This window comes from Eucalyptus grandis, chromosome 6 (genome assembly GCF_016545825.1).
Source record: "Eucalyptus grandis isolate ANBG69807.140 chromosome 6, ASM1654582v1, whole genome shotgun sequence".
NCBI lineage: Eukaryota > Viridiplantae > Streptophyta > Magnoliopsida > Myrtales > Myrtaceae > Eucalyptus > Eucalyptus grandis.
Window position 1 is genome coordinate 56,922,872 of NC_052617.1, and position 24,046 is coordinate 56,946,917.

The following is a 24,046-nucleotide window of genomic DNA, read 5'->3' on the forward strand; positions in this document are numbered from 1 at the left end:
TGCGATGAGTATGAGATCAGCCTCATGAATGCTTGCCAACAGTATTCATGTCCAATCAGTAGCATGGATTGCATCCTCCTGACTTGCCTGCTGGTAAATGTACAAAGAATCAACAAGGCTCAATTTACAGAACAACACCGTACTCATGGTAGGGGAGACCTTCGGAGCATCGTTACTAATTTACACAGGAAACAATCGACATTTTTTTATGGTCTGTCCATGGATGGGTATGCTCTCTTTCCGAGAATATTTTAAAGAAGAAACGCTAACAATTTCGTCTTCCCATCCTTTGACTAACAGAAACAGAATCAATATTATACTCAAGAATCATAGATCCGGACTGAATTGGAGATCGTCTGCCTACAAACGGGGCATTTTGGGGAAACCTCCCGTTCCACGGATAATGCACATCGCTGACAACACACAAGATGACCGCATGGAACAAAAGCGGATCTCCTCCTCCTCATTAGACAAATTACGCATAGCTGTCCATCTGGTGCATCTCCCAATTCATCCTCTGCAATGTGAGCGGTGGCCTCATCGACTGCAGCATGGCTCTGCTGCTCATCCCGTCTATGCTGCCTCCACTCTTTCCATCTGTTCCAATTTCTGAGCAAAGAATATTCAGCATAAGTCCAATAAAGTCAAAGATTATCGTGTCTTGAAGTCGACAAGATATAGAATATGGATTACAAATTACTTGGTTCATAGCTACTAACCTTACAAAAGCAAATCCAAGGATACCGATTGATGCCGATCCAAGAAATATACTACTCCAGAAGAGTATCTTTGTCCGGAAGGCAAGATCAATCACCATCTGATCTTTTGTCATCTCGGTACTGAAAAATATCAAATCACAGACAATTCAATAGTAATTGACACCGTCAAGGAAGGGCTGCCAGCACAAAATCTGAAAAGTAGACCCTCAAACATAATTATGTCAACTACACTAGAGGAAAATATGAAATGGTTGATTCTTAACAACTTGAGTCACATGAAGCAGACTGTTCGTTTACAAAACATTTCACACTCAAACAAATGACAAGCATCAAAAGGAGAGGTGCCGCCACGATTTCTTTTGACAGGTAAGTGGAGAAATACTGGTTAATAGGTGCTTGTACAGATCACGCAAAAATTTATGAAATCATACGACTGTTGAACTCTCCATGTTATGCAAAATGCTACCAGCAAGACTTCCAAACGGGAAATTCACTACATACTCACATCCTTCTAGAAACCTTGACCATAATTAGAGTGAATAAATTTCTACACACGGGTCAATCTATTTCAAAAGAAAATAGTGCACATGGGTAATAAGTCCACAAATAGCAAAAGAATCTCCTCAAGCAAACATCAAGACTAATCCATCACAATGAGAGGAACACTCACAGGAAATATGGAAGATCTTTGCATGACTTGATCTCCAGAATTCCATTTTTCAAAAAGCAAAGGCCAACAGCACTGACATCCTTTCCTATTGGAAGAATTTTCTCCTCATCAAGCAGTCCAACCTTGAAAAACAGAGGAAGAAGAGCATTGGGTCAGACACTTGTATCAAAGTGAATGCATCAAAAGTCCAAAATTTAAGGAACAGCAAGGTCTAGATTATCATAAAGGTCTTCAAGGTGCAACAAACATCGCAGTCAACCATGTGCATCAAGAAGTATATGTCATTATATGTGGCAAACTTACAGGGTATTCATGACCAAAAAGTGCCTGAAGGAATGTATAAGGAGAAGCATTAATCGGCTGCAGTTGGTGATATACTGTGGTAAGAGGTAGATGATGCTTTGAACCATCCATGTTTACAACAACATAATCCACTGCTGGCCACTGACTGCCATCAATGAGTACAAAAGGAACCTGCAGTCATACTAACATATGTGAGCAAGTCCAATGACTAAAGCAGAAAGCCAACTTTGACTGCTCTGTCCTAAAACATCAAAGCCAAGTTTCTCATTGTACATAGTTAAGACCATCGAGAACAGGAAAAAGTGTTACAGAAATTATTTTATAAAGACAATCTCACTAAGATGAATGTATACAAATTTTTCTTGAGGAATCTTCAGTTCTGTCGGCCAAAAAATGGGAACCTCTGACTTCTAAAATCTCAAATATCCAGTGCACAGTGCAAGAACCGAAGCATAATAACTAAATGCTCAAGACAGAAAAACTAAGCCTTGTAAAGTTGTCTTATATTTCTCAATATCTTTAGCTTCACTAACTGCACATGTATTTAAGGACATCAGTAACCTCCCTGTACCATGATAAAGAACATCAACTTTAACCAGCTCTCAAGAAACTCAGTTGTTCTAAAAGGATAGAACTCTACCTGCCTTTTAATTTGGAATAAAATATAGACTCTATAGTGCAACTCCCGTTATTGAGGACATGAAAACCATGTGATGTACCATGGCAACACCAATTTTGACACGTCTACAATCACGGTTGTATGAATAGTCTCCCAGACATTTCCAGTGTCAAGGGCAAAAATAAAATGTGATACTACCCTAGAAGGAGGTCCATGGTTCCTAGCTGAAGACAAACGATGTGTAAAGTAAACCCACTCGAACAACAAGTAATGTAAGCTTTAACAGCAGTTTTCCAGCAAAACTATAGAGTAAATACAAGAAGCAACCTCTGGAACAATTCTACTTACCGTTCTTAATGATGAGGATTTTCGTTCTCGCAAGGATCGTGACAAGATAGCGCGTAGATCTGAAGTCCATCCAAAAAAGCCCTTCCACTCATTGTATATGCACTTCATAATGGAAAATAGAAGATCAAGCTTATCAAATGATCATGGGAGACTGAGGTAAACAGGAACAAATCCATTCCAGAAAAATCATAATTGTCAGGAGTAATTACAACAATTTAATGCATAAAATGCAGTTATAATGGCTCCATCATGCGGATTTCACAAAACTAAGTCCTGTCCTTTCACTGATGTTATAGTTCTACGAAAAAAGAAAAACACAAAAGAGAAATTATTGTATAAGTAAGATCCCTAGAACAGATAACAGGATATGTGGACCCACTCGACTGGAATTCACAATTAGGGGAGAGAAGGGTATAGGCACCTGGTGCATGTAAAACTTCCTCAAATACGAGAGGACACAGAACAGGAGGGAGACTCTGCAACCTACTATACTTCCTAATATTGATCTTCCCCTTGCTTCTAGCATTTTTCTCTAGGTATGCGCACTAAATCAACTTTTTCCGGTGGTGTCTTCCCAACCAGACTGGTACAAGGCCCAAAGACACCAGTGCATCCATCTCCAATCCATTGTAATTCCCCATATAGTATCTCAAAAAGAGAAATGAAAGTGGTGCATGTGTCCTTTACTCCAACAGCTTACTCAGTTAAAGTCCTCATCTTTTCCTCCTTTCATCATGACCGAAATTACATAAGAGTCCACTTTATCATAAATTGCATCGCACTTACAGAAGAAGGAATTCACTAGCTAAGCCAAGACTATCTGCTATATGCTTGAAAAATCCCAACTTCCAAAATGTCAGGTTTACTTCATATCACAAATGAAAAATTGCAGTGACACGGCTATACCAGCAAATGCACTTATACCAGATGATGTAGCCAAGTCATTGATTTAGCCTCCCTACAGCCTCCATTGTTCAATATCCACTTATATCGAGACCCTTCTTGAAAAAGAAGCAGCAGCAACTATGACATTTCCAAACTAATTACACCAAATTCACAAAGGACTTCTTTGATACCTCAACGATCAATTTGCTTCCTTTTCGCAGTCTTGTGGCATTGAAAGAGAAGTCGAAAGATCAGTTGGCAATACGAGACATGACTTAACACACAGATAGAATTTCCGAACATGAGACATACATTTACCCCTTGTACGCATCATCATGTTTTAACGCTACCACGAATTTTCAGACAAAGTCCACTTTCAATTACGTTACATACTCGAGCAAAATAATCCAAAACAGCGCGTGCACACACACTTACCGTTTGAGTCCTCTGCACGATCACCGCCCTATCGCCGGAGTCCTGCGAGACCAACACATTCTGCCTCAAGCTCTTCCACGTCCCTCCTTCGACAGCCGATTTCGCCTCCACGAGACCGCGCACGATCACGAGATCCTCCCTTCCCGACCGGCTCGACGAATCGGGCTCCGAATCGGAACCGCCTTCGAGGGAGAGCACGGACCGGAGGTCGGAGACGCGGACCGAGGGGGCGTCTTGGAGCTTGCGGAGGGCGGAGGAGCTGGAGGTCAACTTGACGATCGTGCGGACGGCGGCGTAAGCGAGGGTCAGGCCGAGGACGGCGCCGTCGAAGGAGAGGGCGAAGTTGGAGAGGAGAGAGACTATGGCTTGCTCGTGCGAGGACATGGTGCGGTTCTGGGGAATTAGGCGCCGGTGGTATGGGGTGGTGTTTCTAGGCGATCACATGTGAGCGCAGCGCGGCGGCGCGTGGGGGCGGCGGGAGCGGCTCTCGGCGGTGCGGAAGAGAGACGTTCTGCGACCATAAAAATCTCCGACTCTCCACGATGACGGTTCATGCTGGGAGACTGAAACTGATAATTGGGCTGATGGGCTGATCCTGGGCCCAATGATCAGGTTGGGCCAAGCCCAATTTAGGGCAATCATGGCTTGATGATCAGTCTCCACTTCAGAAGAGCTAATTCACATTCAAGTCCAGGTTGTGTCCTATTTGGTAAAGCAAAAAGGCCCTTTTCGAATATTAACAAATTCATTTGTAGTTTTAGGAAATTGATGGAGAGATTCAAGGTGAATTTGAATGCCAGTATCTAGACTAAAGTCTGATCTCAATCTCTAAATGTCAAGAGAAAAAGTTAGGAACAGAAAGCAAGAGATGGATACAACTTAAGAATGCATTAGGCTAAGGAGAGTATTGCGAACTTCTCAATGTATTGGTAAAAATTGGGCTTAGTTATTGTTAATGACACTATAACAATAAATGAAACAATAACATTACATGTACAACAGCTGTAGAAGGAGCAGATCAGAACAAGAGTGTATTGCTGGTAAATATTTTATTAGAAGTCTTCATCTCTCGGAGTTTCTCCATTTTTAACAATTATTGATGGGTAATTTATGAATTGTAAGATAACTTCTGCATTTATAAAAATGCAGTATTTAGAACATCTGATATATTAGCAACCGCCATTTAGTCTTTGACTTTCGACTTGGGCTGAAAAAGACCGAGCGAAATGCTATAGGTATAAAACTTGCCGAGTGCTGAAGGCTTTCGGTCGTTAAGTATAGTTAGTTGACAAAGTGAGTAGCCTTAGCCAACGGAAGAGGTAACACGGAAAGACAAAGTCCTGAAGCATTAGGTGTCAATAAATGACGGTTGATTTAATCAACAGAGAGCCACGACTTAAAATGAACCGGATGCAAAATAGCTTTTTGATTGATGAAAACGATAATCTCAGACACAATTTGCTTAACCTCATCGGCATAACTATGAAGTGAAATCAACACAACCATTAGGTAGTAGATGCCTTATATCTCGAAAGTCATTAATGATAAAGGCTAAGAAATCTGGATTATGGCAATTGTCTAAGTAAAGGAGAATAAGAGATTTCAAAATAACAGATGATACTGCACATGAAAAGCGGAGAGAGAACAACCATTGAAGTGGTAGGTGTTGATCAACCGTTTGCAAATACAAGTTGTTGAATTCTAGTAGTCATGGTAGATACAATTGTTTTCTTTGTTGTTAATTATAGGAAATAGTTATAGAAATTAGACTTGCCACTCGCGCAAGGTACCATCAATCATGTAATGTACAGTAGTTATTCATTTTGACTTCCAATTTATCTTTACATTTCAATACCCTTTTGTATGGTTGAATATGATTTTCTTCAATTTCGTACTTTTAATTTTCTTGTAAATTATGTTTTCTGTCCAAGAAACAACAAAGGGCTCTTCGCATTTATTGTCAATATTCATATCGATCCATATTTCGAAAGGTTTTTGATCGACACTTTTCAGCAAAACAGAATTTCAGATTATCGAATATACACTACCATTTTATTCTATCAAAATTTCTTATGATCACAAAAAGACACATCTTCCTATCTAATCATAAATACGACCCACATCCCAATAATTAAATTGACCTGGCTATTGAGGAAGAGGGAGAGTTTAAAAACTGAAGACTAACCTTGGGTGGCAAAAAATTGTTTGGATTCACATCAATTTTTTTTTTCTCCTCAATTTAAACCTTAACAGAAAAAATGTCATCATCCATGAGGGGCCAGGCACCCACTTCAAGGACCATGATGGGGAAACAGTGCAGGAGAAATACACAATAGCCCTCCCCCCAACCTTTAATTTCTTTTGCACCCTTCTCATGTCCTCGCTAGCACGCACTGACTTCATATGTCCTGTAAAATTAATATATCAGAGCCAAAAAAAATAGCACTGACGGGGGGAGGCAAAGAAATGGCAGAAGTAGCAGAACATAACAGGACCCACCAAGAATTCAGAGGTTGAGAGAGAAAGAAAGAGAGAGAGAGAGAGGACACAGCATATAACACATATCATGAGTCTCTTTGCACGATTCATGCATAAGTTTGTACAAACTATGCCGACCCTGTAATGACTGATTAGCATTGAGTCAGTACTGCTATCAAAGTGGTCAATCCCAAAGAAGGGGAGCAAAAAGAAGTCCCTCCCTATGTTTGGTGTCGCTGAGGATTTTTAGTCAGCTGAACCCAGAGAGGATGAGTGGGAGTGGAAGTGGAAGAATGATGAACAGGTATTATCCATTCACAGAGGCACAGTGGCAAGAGCTAGAGACACAAGCCCTTGTCTACAAATACATGGTGTCAGGACTCCAAGTCCCATCTGAGCTCATCTTCAGTGTTAGAAGGAGCCTGGAGTCCAACTCCTCCTCACTCTCCTTTGGCCCATTCCCTCCTCATCAGGGTAAGCTCTATCCATGTCCAAGAGCAAAAACAAATGTATTATTCTCAATTTTTACCGATATGAATATATGTTCTTGATGAAGAAAGAGAGTAAGATCCTTTTTTTCTTTTTCTTTTTTCTTTTTGGGGCCAGTGGGTGGGTGGGGTGAGTTCCAGGCGGGTTATGGCAGGAAAGCAGACCCTGAGCCAGGGAGGTGCAGAAGAACAGATGGGAAGAAATGGAGGTGCTCCAAGGAGGCCTACCCTGACTCCAAGTACTGCGAGAAGCACATGCACCGAGGCAAGCACCGTTCAAGAAAGCATGTGGAACAACAGCAACCGCCGCCAGCCTTGTCGATCGGCGCCGCCGCTTGTCCACCGACTTCTTCATGCATTATCTCGGCTAGCGGTGAACACGAATACCACCACCCAACACTCCATCCCTTCATGACTACTACTTCTTCCTCCTCCTCCGCTAGGCCTGCTCCAGATGCGGGTCCATTCCCTCATCCGTATGAAGCAAGCAGCCACCACCTTCAGCACAACTACGTGCTGAATTCTTATTCTCAGAACCATAAAGATGGCAGGTAGGCCTTGTCGGTTCGTGCTCAATTGCCAAAAGTCATCCCGTTCGAATCTTTGCAACATATATGAAGTTTGATTGAGCATTCTGACGATACGTCATTTTCGAATGCTTTTGCAAAACCGTCAGGCTCCTGTTGAAAACCGACTGGTTTATGCAAAAAAGATTTTTAAAAAAAATTCTTTTGAAATCATTTCTCCAACTGCTGTTCGATGAATTTTACTAGTCTTGCGAATAGGTATTTTATCCATGGGAAGCTCGGTGAAGTGGACTATGAGAGGTCTTTCTTCCCAGAAGCTTCAGGTGCTGAATCAAATTACTCTCAAGCTCACGATCAGTATCAGGGCTCGATCCAATTCTCTTCACAATCACAGGACCACAGGGAAAGTCACTCATTTGTTCTGGGTCCTGATTACAAATCAGCTGAGCCAATGAAGCCAGAGAAGGAAGACCAACCCCACAAGCCATTACACCACTTCTTCGGGAAATGAATGCTCTTCTATCTTTTCTTTTTTCCTTCAATTAGACTGCTCTATGCAAGTTGCTCGGGGCTCACTGATGGGGTGACTTGGAGCGAAGGAACGCAACAGTAGGTGATGAATTCAATTCCTCTGCAGAAAAGAGGTAGGGTCCCATATCAGGAGGAGGACTTGAAGTTTTGTTCCCACTTTTAATTTTATTTTGCTTTCATTGCACTTTCTCTTTCCCCTATGAGCAAAACATGTCTCAGATTTGCAAGGCTTGTTTCTTTGACTGGAAGCAACATTAGAAAATGCTCCTTGAGGGACTTTGTCCACTTTCTGTAATCAAAGCACCACCTACTTTTTGCTCCTGCTGGTTCTCTTTCGGACATCATTCATGGGCCCAACAATACTCAGAATGCAGTGCATTATTTGCACCATGTATGATCGAACATGATGCGCAGTGGTCATCTGGTACTGGTAGTCCCAACGATTGCTTGTACTACCTGGGTCCAACTGAGGCCCATCGTGCTCCGTCTTTATCATCTTGCCTCTAAAAGCATTTCACATGTTCCGTTTGACTCGCTGGGGATAAAAATAAGTTATACGATCTGCTTTTCTTTTGCCACCAAGTTAGGTGATCATGCACAATCACTTAGTTAGGTGCATCGGTCATCCTATCTAAGACATTTCATCGGTAATGCGGACCTTGTCTTGAGCAAACCTTGCTGATCGTACTTATAAAGACGTACGTGTCAATTTTTGCGTCGCAGATGGCATATTCATATGTAAGAAGTAGTAGATGCCAATACCAAATTACAGACGTGCAGTCAGCCTTTATTGGGTACTTCTCTACTTTTGTCAAAGATTTCTCTCGAATACTTGAACATGAATTTGTTTGAGTACCTACTTACATGTTCGTTGCCACCATTGTAATGTAGATTAAATTGTTCTTTGTAACCCTTGCCATCGGCATTAGTCTCTATTTATTATAGTTGGCACGATCATAGATATATGTTGAGAAAATAATATACAGATGAACAGGGATTAGGAAAAAGAAAAGACTTTGAAACTAAATTACATGAACCTGTAAAAGGAAAAGAGCATTCAAATTTGAAATATATTGGCTCGAAGATGAAGAGTGCTGCGAACTTGTAAGTTTGGTACGGAACATCCAAGAATGGCAAAATAAGCATTTGTTGAAAAAAATTGCAGAAGGTAACAGAGGCCCTAAAGAAGTGGAGCAGGGAAAAGTTTTCCAGTGCTCAGAGCCAAATCAATTCCCTGAAAAGGGAGCTAAGAGATCATAAATGAGCAAACTTTGCATCGTAATCCGGATAGAGAACAGTAATTGAATATCTAAATTGAAGATACGTGGAAACAAGAAGAAATGTAACACGGTATGCACTTTAGAATAAACCGACTGAAATGACGTAATAAAAACATTGTTTTTTCATGCAACCACAATTCGAAGGCACCAGAGAAACATGATCTCTATGTTGAAAACTATAGCAGAGGAGTGGAGCCAAGACCCTACATGATTGAAGCAGATCAAAATGGACTTCTTTAGGTCATCATACAGCTAGGTGGGTTCCAGCGACTTTCAGCTAGTGTTAGATCGATGCCCCAGCTTGGTTTTGGCATGCTGTAAAATGTGAAAATGTAGGAGGTAAAGAGAGAAACTTTCCAATTAGGAGGGTAAAGGCACTAGGACCGGATGGTCTTAGTGGACAATTCCATCACGATCACTAGGAAATCATTCAACATTATGTCTTCAATATGGTGAGATCTTTCTTTGACACTAGCATTCTCGACCAAATTTGAACCCATATTACCCTTATCTTAAAAATCCCTAATCTAGAGAAGTTAGACCAATTTCGACCCATTGCCCAGTGCAACTTTGGTTACAAAATTATTTCTGAGGTAATTGCAAAATAAATGTGGAGTAAAGTGCATTTGTGAGTGGCAAGCAGATTCAAGATAACATCTTAGTCATTCAAGAGTTACTACACCAACTCAACGGCAAAGGCCAATGGAGAAATTTTAGGTTATTTTAAAATTGAAAATAAAAAAGGCCTATAACTAAATAAATGAGATTTCTTGGAAGCTTATATGTTAAAAAGGGGATTTCGTGAGAGATGGGTTTCATGGGTATGCAGTGTGCTACCTTGGTCTCTCTTAATATTAAATTCAATGGAGAACCTCGTTCATACTTCAAACCTTCAAGAGGAGTTCATCAAGATGATCCATATCCCCATATTTTGTTCATAATTGTGGCCAATGTACATTCCTTCCTTGCGTAGAAAGTAGTTAAAGATGGTAGCTTTGTATGTATCAAATTAAAATAGTCATTGCCCTACATTAACCCATATATTGTTTGCAGATGACTATCTTTTTTCTTGAGAGAAAGATTTGGTAATGTTAGAATTCACCTTCTATCCTATATCAAAATTGTTTTGTCATAGGGCAAGCCATCAATTGGAATAAGTTAGGAATCTACCTCAGTGCTCGATTTTCACAACCTTTGAGAAGGAACACAAATTAGGAAATGAGAGTCCTAGAAAATAATAAAACGGAGAAGTACTAGGAGATTTCATTAGACTAGGCCAATCTAAAAAGCATTCACTCAAATCATGGCAAAGCTTGAATGCTAGAAAGAAATGTTTATTTTGAAGGCGGGAAAGGAAATTCTAATAAGGGAGTCCTAAAACTTGTTTAAAAAAATGCAATTGAGTCCTAAAACTTGCAAAAAGTGCAATCAAGTTCTAAAATTTGTCAAATTTTTTCAATTTAGTCCTAAAATTAACACCATTAACATTTTCCGTTAAAAATGCGACATGGCATTTTAAATAATTTTTCATTTTCCACGTGGATTTTTTTAATTATTTTTTATTCAATTTTTTTAAAAAAATTAGATTTAAAAACTAAAAAGAAAAGTTAAAATTTATTTTTTAAAATTGTTTTAAAAAAATAAAATTAGCGGCTCCTCCGCCGCTGCCCATCGCCGACCCCTCCGGCGATGGTCGGGCCACAGGCGGGGGTGGCCGGCCCTGCCCGAACAAGGCGAGGCCTTGCCAACCCCAAGCGAGGGCTAGCGAGCCTCGCCGACCCGAGTGAGGGCCAACCACCTTGAGTGAGGCCTCGTCGGCCCTCACCCGGGGCCGGCGAGGCTCGCTAGCCCTCGCTCGGGGCCGGTGAGGCTCGCCAGATCTGGGCGAGCCTCGCTGGCTCCAAGCGAGGGCCGACAAGGCCTCGCCCAGGGCGGGCGACGGTCACCGACCCTGCCTGGGGCTAGGCGAGGGTCGACCACCCCTGCCTAGGGTCGGCGACCATCGCGGGCCCCTCCGGCGATGGGCCGCATGGGAGGAGCCGTTGATTTTATTTTATTTTTTTAAACAATTTTTAAAAATAAATTTCAACTTTTCTTTATAGTTTTAAAATCTATTTTTTTTTTAAAATGAATAAAAAAATTAAAAAGCCATCTGAAAAAAGGAAAATTATTTAAAAGTCCACGTCGCACCACCACATCAGCATTTTCCTTTAAAAATGCTAACGGTATTAACTTTAGAACTTGATTGAAACAATTTAACAAGTTTTAGGACTTGATTACACTTTTTGCAAATTTTAGGATTCAATTGCATTTTCGTGACAAGTTTTAGGATTTCTATAGCATTTATCAATTTCTAATAAAAATAGTGGTGCAAGCTTTAACCACAATTTGCAATATCAAATTTAAAAATTTCAGTGTCCATCTATAGAGCCATTGAGCAGAAGATAGCATCATTTTGGCGGAAAACAAATGCATCCCAAGCTGGCCTTCATTGTTAAAAAATGGGAGACATTTAAACAAAGGAAAGATGGGAGGAGCGGGGTCTCAGGATCTCCTAACTTTCAACAGAGCTATGCTGGACAAACAAGCTTAGAGACTCAGTCAAGCTCCAAATGCTCTATAGAGTAGAGTGCTGAAAGGGATTTACTTCTCTTATAGTGACTTCTAGCATGTTTGGAAAGAGCTCTTGCCCATCGTGGGGATGACAGAGATTAATTATGGGTCGGGACACTATTTCAAAGGACGTGAGACGGTTAGTTTGGTAAAAGACAACAAGGGGATAGGTGGCTTAAGAAGCAAACTTGGGGGTCTAGCAAGCCAAAATGAATCAAGGTTAACAGAGAAACTAATCAACGCAGAGGAAGCAGAATGGAAAGAACATAAACAGCATACTTTGTACGACAAGCAAACTATGAATGATATTCTTGCTACTGTTCTCCCAACAACATCAGCAGCAAATAAGCATGTAGGGACATGCAATCAATCAAGATGCTACTCAGTCAAAAGTGGCTATGCAAAGTTTAGAGATATTGAGACGAAGAACAATGCAAAGCAGCCTCATCTCTCTGCCAAACCACCATGGCCCTCTGAAAAGGTATGGAATCTAACACCTCTACTAAAAATCAGACTATTTATGTCGAGTGTGTGTCAAAATGCCCTACATAGGAGGAGAAAATCTATTAGAAAGGAAGATAGTACCTATGCCGACATGCTCTATTTGCCAAAAGGAGCCCGAAACTATCGGAACACTTATACCTCCTATATTGATGGACGAAAAAAGTAGAGATGTACGAAAGAGCTAGGACCCACCTGAACCGGACCAGAACTAGCGGTTTTCAAATGAACTGATCTGATTCTCGGTTTCAATTATTGGTCCAATTCTTAATTCTAGGTGTGGAATCGTCCACCCACCACCCAAACCGGATCAATTATTATTATTATTATTATTATTATTATTATTATTATTATTATTATTATTAGATTTTTAAGAAAAATTCCGACCAAAAAAATTTAAGAAAACTGAAAACCCTAAAATCCCTAATATAAAGCTCAACACCCATTAACTAAATGTTCGTTTTGTCTCGTTCTTACCTCACGTAAGTCATTTCTCTATCTCTTACTCACGGCTTTAACTCTCAAGTTCAACACTCATGGACCAAAAACATCAACTCTCAATTTTTGATATGAATCCAATCTTTTTATTAATCTTGCAATTAAGAATAGGAAAGTTCCTTTTTTTTTTTCGCTTCACTTTGACTTGTCAGAAAATGTTGCACGGAGTGCATGAAATTTGCTAGGATCAGTTCCATGGATCCATCTGAGAACCGGACTAGACCAACGGTTTAGTTTTCTAGTGGATCCATGAAACGAATGGGTGGTTTCTTATTCCAATTTTTTGGAACCGGTCTTTAGTAGGCAATTCCTAGTTGCAAGATGGGAGCTACCCACACAGACCATGCTCACCCTTAGAAAAAAGTGTGATCGGTCCCCGGACCCAACATCTGGATCTTGAATCAAGAAGATACTTGAATTGAAGAATGGTTGTCGAAGATCAGAAACTACCCCAACAACCCTGTCCTTTGAATAGGCCACGGTCGCTTTCTGGAACATATAGACAACAAGAAATTCCTCTATATTTAAGCATCATCTCCCAAATCCTACATTAATTGCAGCTTCCACCATGGCTATGCATCAAAACTTGTCGGAGTGGAATGGCCGAGAATCAGAGAGAAGATGAAACCCGGGTGACTAACCCATGAGATGACAACACTGAGCAAAGGAGTACCGAAGCCAAACATCGACGGATAATTTCATGACGGATCATCCAAAGGTTCCATAGCTTGTGTTTGTCGAGGCTTCGAGGGGGGATTGATTGATGGGTTCGCATGGACAGTGAAAGCTACTTCAATGCTTCGAGTGAAAGCCTTGCCTGTCTTCAAACACTCCAGTAATTCTCATCAAAATCTTAACCGAACTCTACTTTTGAGTCAGACAATCTAAGTCTGATAGATTCTCACACATGCGACTCTCTCTGCTCCTGAGAAGTCCACGCGCTCATCACTGACTGCAAGACACTTTCTAGCCCAATATCTAAATCTAAAATTAGCCCATTACCCTAGAGAAAAAAATAAGCTTGCGGACTAGGTTATTAAGGCTTATAGATATAAAGCCCATCCACAAAATTTGGTATTCTAATCCCCTCCCGCTCTTTGGGAGCTTATTTGCAATAAAGCCCCTTTATTATGTAATTGGGCCTGTACTTAATGAAGTAGAAAGTATTTTTTTGATTAGAAAAGAAAAAGATCTTGAGCTCGACTAGTTTTAATACTCGAGCTACTTTTAACTCAACTCAAACTTAAGAAAACTGAAATAAGCACAAGAAATCTTCCAGTCTGATGCCTAAAACTCCTCCATCCATTCTATGCTCAAGATTCGGTGGGTGTAGGAGCATTTTCCATTAGAACCTGGTTTTACTATGGATTTACAGAATATCTTCTATAGCTGGCTGTTTGGAATTACCATTTGATGTGATCAAGAATTGGTCCATTCGACTGGCATCAATATTGTCCAAGTATTACTAGATCTGCAAAATAATGTGGCAGTCATGTGTGGGATTTAATTCCACATGATGTACCGAAGTAATCACTTAGGAGTTAAGCGTTCTTATTACTTGCACCTTGGATAGTAATTAATGCACGTCTCCCCTGAGAAAAGCAATTAATAATTTTGAGAATACGTTGTTGCATGCCACAAGACCATCGCCTCGAACCTCATCATCCATTCCCAAAAAGACGCACACGAATCATGTTATCCATTAGATACCGGAACCGAACACAATGAATGCTTGAGCTGTGCTCAATTCTTCTCAGAGTTGGAGGCAAATTCGGGTAGCTCCAATGCCAAATCAAGTCGGAGCTCAAATAGAGCTCTATCAAGTTCAAGTCAAGCTAAGCTCGAGTGGGAAAGGAAGTGTCGTTGGAATAAGTGGTCGATAGACTTCACGATAAGGATGTCGATTCGTTCACTCCATCCCCCGTTTCTCATTTTCGGTTTTTCTGTACTACGGTCTAACAAATTTACCAGTTGTTTTCTATAAGGAAGCTTCACAGCGCCCCCAGATAATCAAGCCGGCGATGCCGCTTTACGCGTGAGAATCTAGTTTGACTTGGTAAACAAATTCTCGAGACGTGTCTTTCCACGTAGGAATTATTTAGGAGACCGAATAGATAATGCCAAGTGAGTTAGGTCCTAGACGCGGAAGACAAACCATAAGATATATCCGTCCCTATAAGAACAGTCTGTAACCTGCTTTATTATTTATTTGTTAATCTTTCTTTTCTTGAAGCCAGCCTCCAATCTAAGACATGACTGTTGGACAATGGAAAAGAATACACCTTTACAACGCAAACATGGCCTAAAAGGCTGCAACTTCTCAAGTCAACCCAGTGAATGTACTTCATTAAACAATCAACCGACCCAATGATAGAAGCAACTGCATATTTTTTTCACGCCCTCCCTGAAATTTGAATTTGAAGCCTTCACAGTCAAATCTAGGACAAACCCAGTATTTCTTTTTGAAAATCCCTTTGGATGCTAACCATAATCAAGTTCATCACTTCCCAATTCAGCAAACACACGCAGCTGGCAACCAAAGCGAGCAAAATGTTCATTCCCATCATACCACCTATATTCTACCGCCTAGTAAGAACACAAAATCTAACGGATGACTACGCCACGCTTCCCGACCAAAAGGAAAAATGCAGTTAACCACATGACTGGCTGGGAGATTGAAACAGAGCCATTGACATCTTAAAAACATATTGATGCCACAAGACATTTACAGACAGCAGTGGTGCTTAACCGTCATTTCTGTTGGGAGTATATCTACATGGAGAGTGTGTCTCAACTAAGCAATACATCTGAAGCACAATGACAGGTGAAGGAGACAATGGGATGGGACAAAGACGAATGTTGCTAAAACAGTTGATACAGTAAACCCGCCACACAACAAATTTCTTGCGAAAGCACACATGCGCACCTCGCCCAGCGTGCACACACACAAATGGAGGATCATAAAGCAGTCAATGATACGGTTATCCACCAAGAATGGAGTGCCATAGGAAATTACCCAGAAATGACAATGAAGCAGTTTGCAGTAGCTCCAAAGTGCGTTTAAATGCATTGATGAAGGATTTCCCTATAACGGCTTATAGTATATACCGAATGTTGTGCTCAGAAATATGGACAAATCCTGTCTAATTGACAGCTAATAAGAAAAAGAAACTGCATCATTTGAAAATTCAGAAACAAATCTTACGGCTGAACTACTGCAATAGTGCAAAGGCTGTATTTCTACCACATTCCTACTATGGCCGACCTATCACTTCTATGTTTCATTCTACTCAACAATTTTGTAGATGGGGCTAGCTAAGCGACAATAATTACCATAAGTTTCATGAGCAACAAGGATGGTAACTAAGAAGGCAATATTATACGAATTAAGGATGGAGATTCAAATCAGTAATGACATCCAGCGCAACATAATCTTGCTGACCAGCTAATTTCTCTTTCTAAATTGTCAACCGCAACTGCACAATTGAATCTCAGACGATGAGCAAATGAGAAGAAACAGCTCCATTAGCGTCAATAGATAGCAATAACATCATTGGGAATGGCAATGTGATGTTATTTCTCTTTACCTCTGTAGCCCAACAAAATTCTCATCCTATCCATAAATTTTCTAGCTTTCCCGTGTAAATGATACCGGCTCTGATGGTATTCAGAGTCAAGCATTGACTACCAGGGCTAGCAACAAATCTTCACCTCTCTGCCACAACATAATGCATGCAAGGAGAAAATGGTAGAAGATCATATGTGAAGAATGAAGATATCGAGACAAAGCATAAGAAAGCGGCAATCACCAATTACAGATACAAGGAATAAAGAAAAAAATTCAAGGACTCCGATGCTGGATGTATGCTACAGTCAATCTGCAGTTGCTATCTATCCACAAGCTCTCGTCTCAATGGTTCCTCTGGCCATTCACAAAATGAACTCCTCCTGTTAGTCCTCCAACGAATCTCATCAATGAGCCACACATCTCCATCATTGTTCTTCAATTGAACCAACGTCGAACTCTCATGGAAACGTTTCATATCTATCCTTGGTTTTCATCAGCTGCCGTCTCTTAAATACCAAAAACCCAGCGACGAAAATCTGCAATATCGAAGCTATGCCAATAAATAACAACCCCAGCTTCTTGCCTGAATTGATCTTGTCTTCACGCGGTGGCGGGGGCCTCCCGCTTCTGTTATTATGCCTCCGATGCGGATCCGATTTCTCTGCGGCGTCGTTATTTCCTGAATGGCGGGGCGGCGGCAGAGCCTGCGGTGGCGAAGGCGATGGAGGGGGAGGAGGAGTTGATGGAGACGGCGGCGGCGGCGGCGGCGGCGGCGGCGACGGCGACGATGGCGGCGACGGGGATGGAGACGGCGGCGGAGGAGAAGGAGGCGGGGGGAGGAGGAGGAGGAGGAGGAGGAGGTGTGGGAGGGATCACAGCAGGCGGAGGTGCATTTGGCGATTGAGACTCAACCACAATGGCCCAGATTGCAAACACAAACCCCAGAATCAGAACAAAACGAGCTGACAACAACGACTCCATGGGACAAACACCAGCACAAACGACTGAAAGCCAACAGCTTTAGGGGGAGATCCTCAATGCAAATGCAGATTCCTGCTCGCCCGTCTCACGCCGCGCGCTCGCGTATGGCTTCGAGAATGCCCCCACTTCATCGATCTTCTCCCCCGTTCAGCTCTCGAAGCCCGGAACGCAAGAATCTCACCTTTCTCCTCGAACGAGACGAGATTCAGGGGCGATCGCGCGGAATCGATCGACCCTCTTCCTCCGGACGCCGAAGCTCCGCGTTCCCGGCCTCCAATTCGGAAAGGAAGGGAAAGGAAAGGAGAGTCCCTCGATTCGGAGGCTGGAAACCGGAGGATTAGGGTTTGGGAGGGCGGGGGGGGCGATCCAGGAACGCTGCCCTCGGGAAGCATCAAACGGAACGGCGTGATGGGTCGAGCCGGCAAGCTGATTCCCAAAGAAAAAATCCGATCTTTCGTGGGGAGATGGATGGACCGATGGATGGATGGATCGATCGAGGGACTGCTGAGTTTATCAGGGGAAAATGGGAAAAGGATCTTTGGAAAAAGGGGGCCGCCCGGTGCCTTGCTCGGGGTTCTTCCACCGATCTTCTTCAACCTCAATAATGGAGGTTGGGGTGGGGGAGGACGAGGGGCGAGGTTTCACCGAAAAACCGACAGCCAAAAGGAAAGAGAATTATGTTAGTGTCTAATTTTGGGGGCGCCTAGGAAAGGGAATCTCGAAACCCTGTTTTGGGGAGGGGTCGAATCCAGAGAGGGACAGTAACAGAACCGAGAGGCAGGGGAACAGACATGAGAGAGAGAGAGAGAGAGAGGGGGGACACTCGGGATGGATCATGTCAAAGCTCTCGAGCATTGGGAACGCGATTTGACCATCAGATCGAAAGGTATGAAACGGCTTCTTCTTGGATTCCACGGTGTTTCCGCACCGGGACCATCGTTTGTTGTACCCGCCGGGGATCGTTTTGTTAACCATACCTCAGGTGTGCTCGTCTAACTGAAGAGGCAGAAAATCATCCAGACAGCTTTAGATCTATTACATTTTTATCAATTCGGTCTTTAATTTTTTAAGTGTACCAATTGGCTTTATAAATATTTTCGCATTTTACTAATTGAGTTTATCCAATTAATTTTGTCAAAAATCGTTGACATAGATAATAGTCAAAAATCATTGACGTGACATAATCGATGACGACATAGATGAATTTTAATAACATTTTACATTTTTTCTAACTTTTCATTCTTTTTATTCTTTATTTTTTTACAACTCCTGTTGGTGAGGTTGTTGGCCGACCATCATTGGCCGTGAGCCCCTCACTTGTGGTCAAAGAGGCGTTATAATCCTCAACTAGATCTGAGTGAGACCCTAACGACCTTGCTTGTAGCTAACAAGGGCACGGAGGCCCTTGCCTATGCCTGGCAAGGATCAAAAAGGGCCACTATGCCCTCCCTTGGGCGGAGTTGTAAAAAAAATACAAAGAAAAAGATAAATTCAAAAAAATTAAAATATATTTAAAAGTTATCTGCATCAACACTAATTATGCCACTTAAGACAATAGGCATTTTACAGAATCCCGACCAAATTGGCCAAATTGCTCAATCAATAAAATGTGAAAATGTATAACATTAAATTGACACGATTAAGAAGTTTATGATTTAATTGGCAAAAATACAATACGTTTAAAAAATTTTAGACAATTTTCCCGACTAAAGTGTGTTTACCGTGTTTCGGGGTTATTCCCTTATTATGTGTAATTATTGTCATGAAAATTAAAATATTTATGATCAAATATACTTACCAGATGCAAAAGAGCATGAATTCCTCCAAGTTTGTACACACAAACTTTGAAATTCATCCTAAATTGATTAGTAAATAATTTTTCCTCTACTTTTTTTTATGGATTATAAGACATCTACTTAAATTATTGGGGAATAGTCGATAAGCACCTTTTAAATTGAAATGAGACAAATCAAGCATATTTATAGCAATATCTAGTGTTTAAGTACATAAGATTTATCGTAGTCGATAGATGTGAATTTTCTTCTTCAAATGCAAGTTTTTTAATTGTTAGAACTTTGATAGAAAATAAGACTAAAATTGGACAGGTCTTGGAATCAATGAATGAATAAAAGATTGAATGAATTTGAACGTATGACTTTAAAGAGTATAGGCATCGCTTTTTTGTTTATTCATATTCACAACACGGCGTTTCTTTTGCATCGTGCCAAACCCACTCCCGCCATTCAAAAAATTCGCCTAGTCAGAAGAAGCAAATGCTTGTAATTTCGCTTCGAGTTTTTTTTTTTAATCGTGTCCTTATCAAAATAAAAAAGGATGAAAATGAGAGGAAGTTGAAATTTAACCATGATCAGTTAGTTGTTAGAACATTTTTATCCCTTTATCCATATAATGACGTGTCGGAGATATCTCCAAATCAAAAAGAAACTTGAAAGAAGATTTTCAAATGGATAAGAGTGGACTTTTTCAATTTCTTTTTTTTTGGTCATAAGAATTATTTGGATAAGATTTTGACTTTTTTTTACTGCATTTGTTTTGTTGAAAATTTTCAGTTGCAAATATATATCTTCATTCATTTAGAAAAATTAGTCAACAAAAACCATTTTTATTGGCGACAAAAATACACATGCCTTTTTTTTTATCGAAAAAAGACACATGCTTAAGTTCATAAAATTAATGGTCAATGAGGTCGAGGTCGACCTTGCCTGCCTCTAACGAGCCTCGCCAACCACTAGCAAGGCTCAAGCCCTCGCTAGAGGCTATGAGGCCTAGTAAGGTCAAGACCAACGAGGGTGAGCCTCGCTACCCAGCGCGAGGTCACATTAGCGGCATGGGCAGCCCCGCTAGAGACCAGGCGAGGCTCAACCTCATTGGATCTAGTGAGGTCGAGCCTCACCCATGGCCGGCGAGACTTGACCCTCATTAGATTCAGTGAGGGCGAGCCTTGCTAGATCCAGTGCGAGGCCGCCCTCGCGGCATGGGTGGCATTGAGCTGGCCTTGCCCATGATCGGCGAGACTTGACCCTTGACAGCCTAGTGTGAGGTAGCCCTTGCAGCCATTGGTGACAACTCGAGTTGGTGAGGCTCGCCAGTTGTTCCCTCTGGCTAGTCGCTGGACCGACCAACTAGAGGAAGGAGGAGGAGAAGAAAAAGAAAAGAAAATAATTAAAAAGTATTAAAATATTATTAAAAATTATCTACATTAACATTGATTATGCCATGTCAGCCAACCGATGTCCAATTAACAAAATCTGGCCAAAATTAATCGGAAATGATTGAATTGATATAAAGTGAAAATATTTAGGATTAAATTAGCATAAATATAAAAATATTTAGGACTTCTTTAACATTTTTTCAATTATGTCGAGCGTCTTTTAACACACAAAAGTCAATCAAAGTTAACCTCCCGTACATAATTGTGACTCAATCGCTTTATCTGCAATGACTGGTGCAAGAAATCACGACTCCATAATCCCAAAAACGATCTTTTGTTTCATAGGGGCCAAGCCGAATAGATAACAACATCGTAATAAGACCGGATTCGAACATCGTAAATTATGGACGATCGATTCTCTACTTCATAAAGAATTGCCTCCTTCTGCCCGTGCATCCTTAAATGAGAAATTAAAATCAAAGAGTCTGTCTCCTCTTTTTTTCCCCTTTTTAACCCCCCAAAAAAACGCTTTTTACACGTTCGTGCCAGCTACCCTCCAATTAAATCTCCGACCGCTTTGACCAAAAAAAAAAAGAAAGAGTTAAATCTCCGACTTCAAACTCCAAATTATTTATTTATTTTTGCATTTGTGATGTCGGCAATTCTCATGCTTATAAAATGAAAATTTTAATTTATTCCATCCACGCACGTTTCCATCCGCATCAGCAAAGAGCAAAAGGGCTTTTGCCCTATTTTAGTGGATCTCACTTCCTTCCTTCCTTCCCTGCAAAGATCCACACGTATTCCTCAATTTTAAAAAATTAATCAGACATACGCCATTGTCCTATGTTTTGTGCGTCGGTCCATTCTTTATTCAATTACCTCTTAGTATTTTCATTTACATAACGGACAGCTCATTCCTACAACCCACGATTATGTGTGTGCCAGAGCTGCTCCGGGTCCAGCGATATGAAGAGATCATGCCATAAAATATTTGGTCCTCCCTCAAGCCCACTCAATAGGGAAACATTCTATTTACAAGAAATCTATGTAGAAGTAAAAAAAGGACATAAATAAGCAAAATTCAACCGCGTATATACCATATAATTGTCCATTAAATGCTAATATCCATCATGCATATTATCAAATATAACTTTTCTATAGCAATGTTTAAGAGTTTAGAAAAAACTTATTACATTTGTACAAATTTAATTCTAAACTTTTCAATTTTGCCAATTGAGTCATAAACATTTTGATAATTTGTCAATATAGTCCATCCAATCAAATTGGTTGGAATTTGCTAACACAAATGTCAATTGTCATATGTAACACGATCCAAGCTGATGGGAACAAATTTTATATAATATATATATATATATATATATATATAAATTGTTTTACTTTTTTTTTCTTTTTATAACAACAATATCACCCGGTCTAGGTGAGAGCCTCCACGCCCTTGCTAGACATAGGTAGGGGTCGTAACTCTCTCCTGGATCTGAAATGGTTAGAGTCCATGTTAGTGATTCTAGATCAAAATTTGTCGGATTGACTAAATTGGTAGACCTTGAGAAAATGTAAAACTCAATTATAAGTTTAGGATTGAATTGACACAAATATAATAAATTTATCACTTTTTTTAATCCCAATTTTTCTAGATTTATTTAAATATAGAAGTATTTTAACAATACAAGTCGAGTTGGGTATGAGTTTCTAATTTGTATTGCATGCAAATGGATCAATTTGAATAAGATCATTTTTTATACCCATTTGATAGGTCTAGAGAAAATATTCTACCTCACTCGACATGAACTTGATAAGCCCGCGACCGTGGCAACTCCATGTAACAGAAGATTTTCGATCTTGTTATTTCCAAGCTTTTAACTCTTTAAATCATCGCCTAAACAGGGAGCTCAAAGAGAGTACGAGAAGGGTTTTACTGGGCTATGAGTTGCAGGCCTCCTTCGTCGGCCCAAGTTTTGACTTCTGCTGTAGATGCATGTCACGGCCCAATAATAACCTGCCACTGGTCAAAGTATTCAGAATGCCAGGAGTGAGCACTAGAATTATCACTCCATAATGTTGACGAAAATTCTTTCTCCCTTAAGTGTAAATAACTGTATCAAAAGGCCGCTAATGACAGGATTTTATATTGACATCAAATTCGGAACTAGATTCCTTAGAAGAGATATCGCTAAGTGCAAGAGACGGTGGTAGTTTACAACTTAATAAGTTTTTACGAGACACTAGAAATCATATTTCCTTTCTTTCCCTTTACCGATCGATTAGGTAACAATCGATTTCATATCGAGTGGTTGTACAAATGTGTTCAAATTAGCTTTCCTAGGCAAGTGTTTGCACTTGCGACGCTCCATGATTTTTTTCAAGTAGTGTTAGACGTAGGTTCACGCCCTTATCTAGTTCTCATCTATGCAAAATGAACAAAAACGTTAGAGCTTTTGGAATTAACATGTTGGACCATGTAACTCCACGACCCAACAATAACAGGCCTTTCATTTGAGTTTTTCTAGTTTGTACCGAATGACGTAGGCCATCATTTGATTCTGTGATAGAAACCCATTCGAGATTCGTACACGAGAAGAACATAGGAGATCCATACATTTACACAACACAATTGAGAGCTTGAGCTTTGGCGACTTGGGGGGACAAACGCAAAGATGAAAAGGAAAGGAGAAAGAAAGAAAGCCAAAATGAAAGAGCGAGAGCATGGGACATCGTTTCCCGATTTCACATTCCTCTCCATCATCTATTAACACCGAAAGGATCTTTATCTATCTACCCATCCACGGAGAAAGAGAGAGAAAGGGGGAAGGGACCTTTCTTCCTTGTCTTGTCGCGTCATTATCAGAGAGACTCCATGTGTCAATAAATAAAAGAGACAGTGAAAAGGATGGTAGTGGCAATATCGTGATTCTCCCCTCTGGTCCTTTTCTGCTGGTATCTAAATGCATGAGAGAGGGGCTGTTGGAATTGCAGAGACAGAGGATGGGAATGAAGGAAGGGGATGGGCCAGAGAGAGAAAGAGAGTTTCCACATTATTATTGGTATTAAGATCGTGTTACTTTTTTCTATGTGGGGTATTTTTGCCTTGGAAATTGATCTCCCCTATGCTCTTTTTTGCCTTCTTTGAGCCTGAAATTCAGATATCTCTCAACAAGCACGCCACTGCCTCTTGGTGGAAACCAAAAAGTTTGTCCTACAATTCAAATAATTCCTTTGGTCTAGATATTTGAATAAGATTAGAATATTAGAGATCTATGGTCATTTTCAAGGCCTCACAATTTTTCCCGGGAGGCTACAACCACCACTTCTAACTCTGCACTTAAGCGAGAAAATGGAAAGGGAATAGAAAGGGGAGTTTTACACTAGAGCTGATATGGGAATTATAGAAAAGATTTAGCTATTTGTC

General features: G+C 40.7%; 3 protein-coding genes across 3 annotated transcripts; 1 reads left to right on the forward strand and 2 right to left on the reverse strand.

Annotated features, from left to right (window-relative positions):
- On the reverse strand, nucleotides 1-4,511 carry LOC104450994 (E3 ubiquitin-protein ligase SPL2). The gene is made up of 6 exons (XM_010065735.2): nucleotides 3,980-4,511; nucleotides 2,660-2,761; nucleotides 1,693-1,863; nucleotides 1,390-1,511; nucleotides 720-839; nucleotides 1-609 (listed from the first exon to the last, which is right to left on the reverse strand). The coding sequence occupies exons 1-6, from the start codon at nucleotides 4,361-4,363 to the stop codon at nucleotides 321-323; spliced, it is 1,188 nt and encodes a 395-aa protein (XP_010064037.2). The 5' UTR covers nucleotides 4,364-4,511; the 3' UTR covers nucleotides 1-320.
- Nucleotides 4,512-6,491: 1,980 nt separating this feature from the next.
- Nucleotides 6,492-8,311, forward strand: LOC104450995 (growth-regulating factor 5). Its single transcript, XM_010065736.3, has 3 exons — nucleotides 6,492-6,931; nucleotides 7,064-7,496; nucleotides 7,731-8,311. The coding sequence occupies exons 1-3, from the start codon at nucleotides 6,727-6,729 to the stop codon at nucleotides 7,981-7,983; spliced, it is 891 nt and encodes a 296-aa protein (XP_010064038.2). The 5' UTR covers nucleotides 6,492-6,726; the 3' UTR covers nucleotides 7,984-8,311.
- An 8,088-nt stretch (nucleotides 8,312-16,399) lies between these two features.
- Nucleotides 16,400-18,293, reverse strand: LOC104450996 (leucine-rich repeat extensin-like protein 3). Its single transcript, XM_010065737.3, is given in 2 exon segments — nucleotides 16,400-17,300; nucleotides 17,302-18,293. Coding segments are annotated over 2 exon segments (522 nt in total). The 5' UTR covers nucleotides 17,445-18,293; the 3' UTR covers nucleotides 16,400-16,921.
- Nucleotides 18,294-24,046: the final 5,753 nt, after the last annotated feature.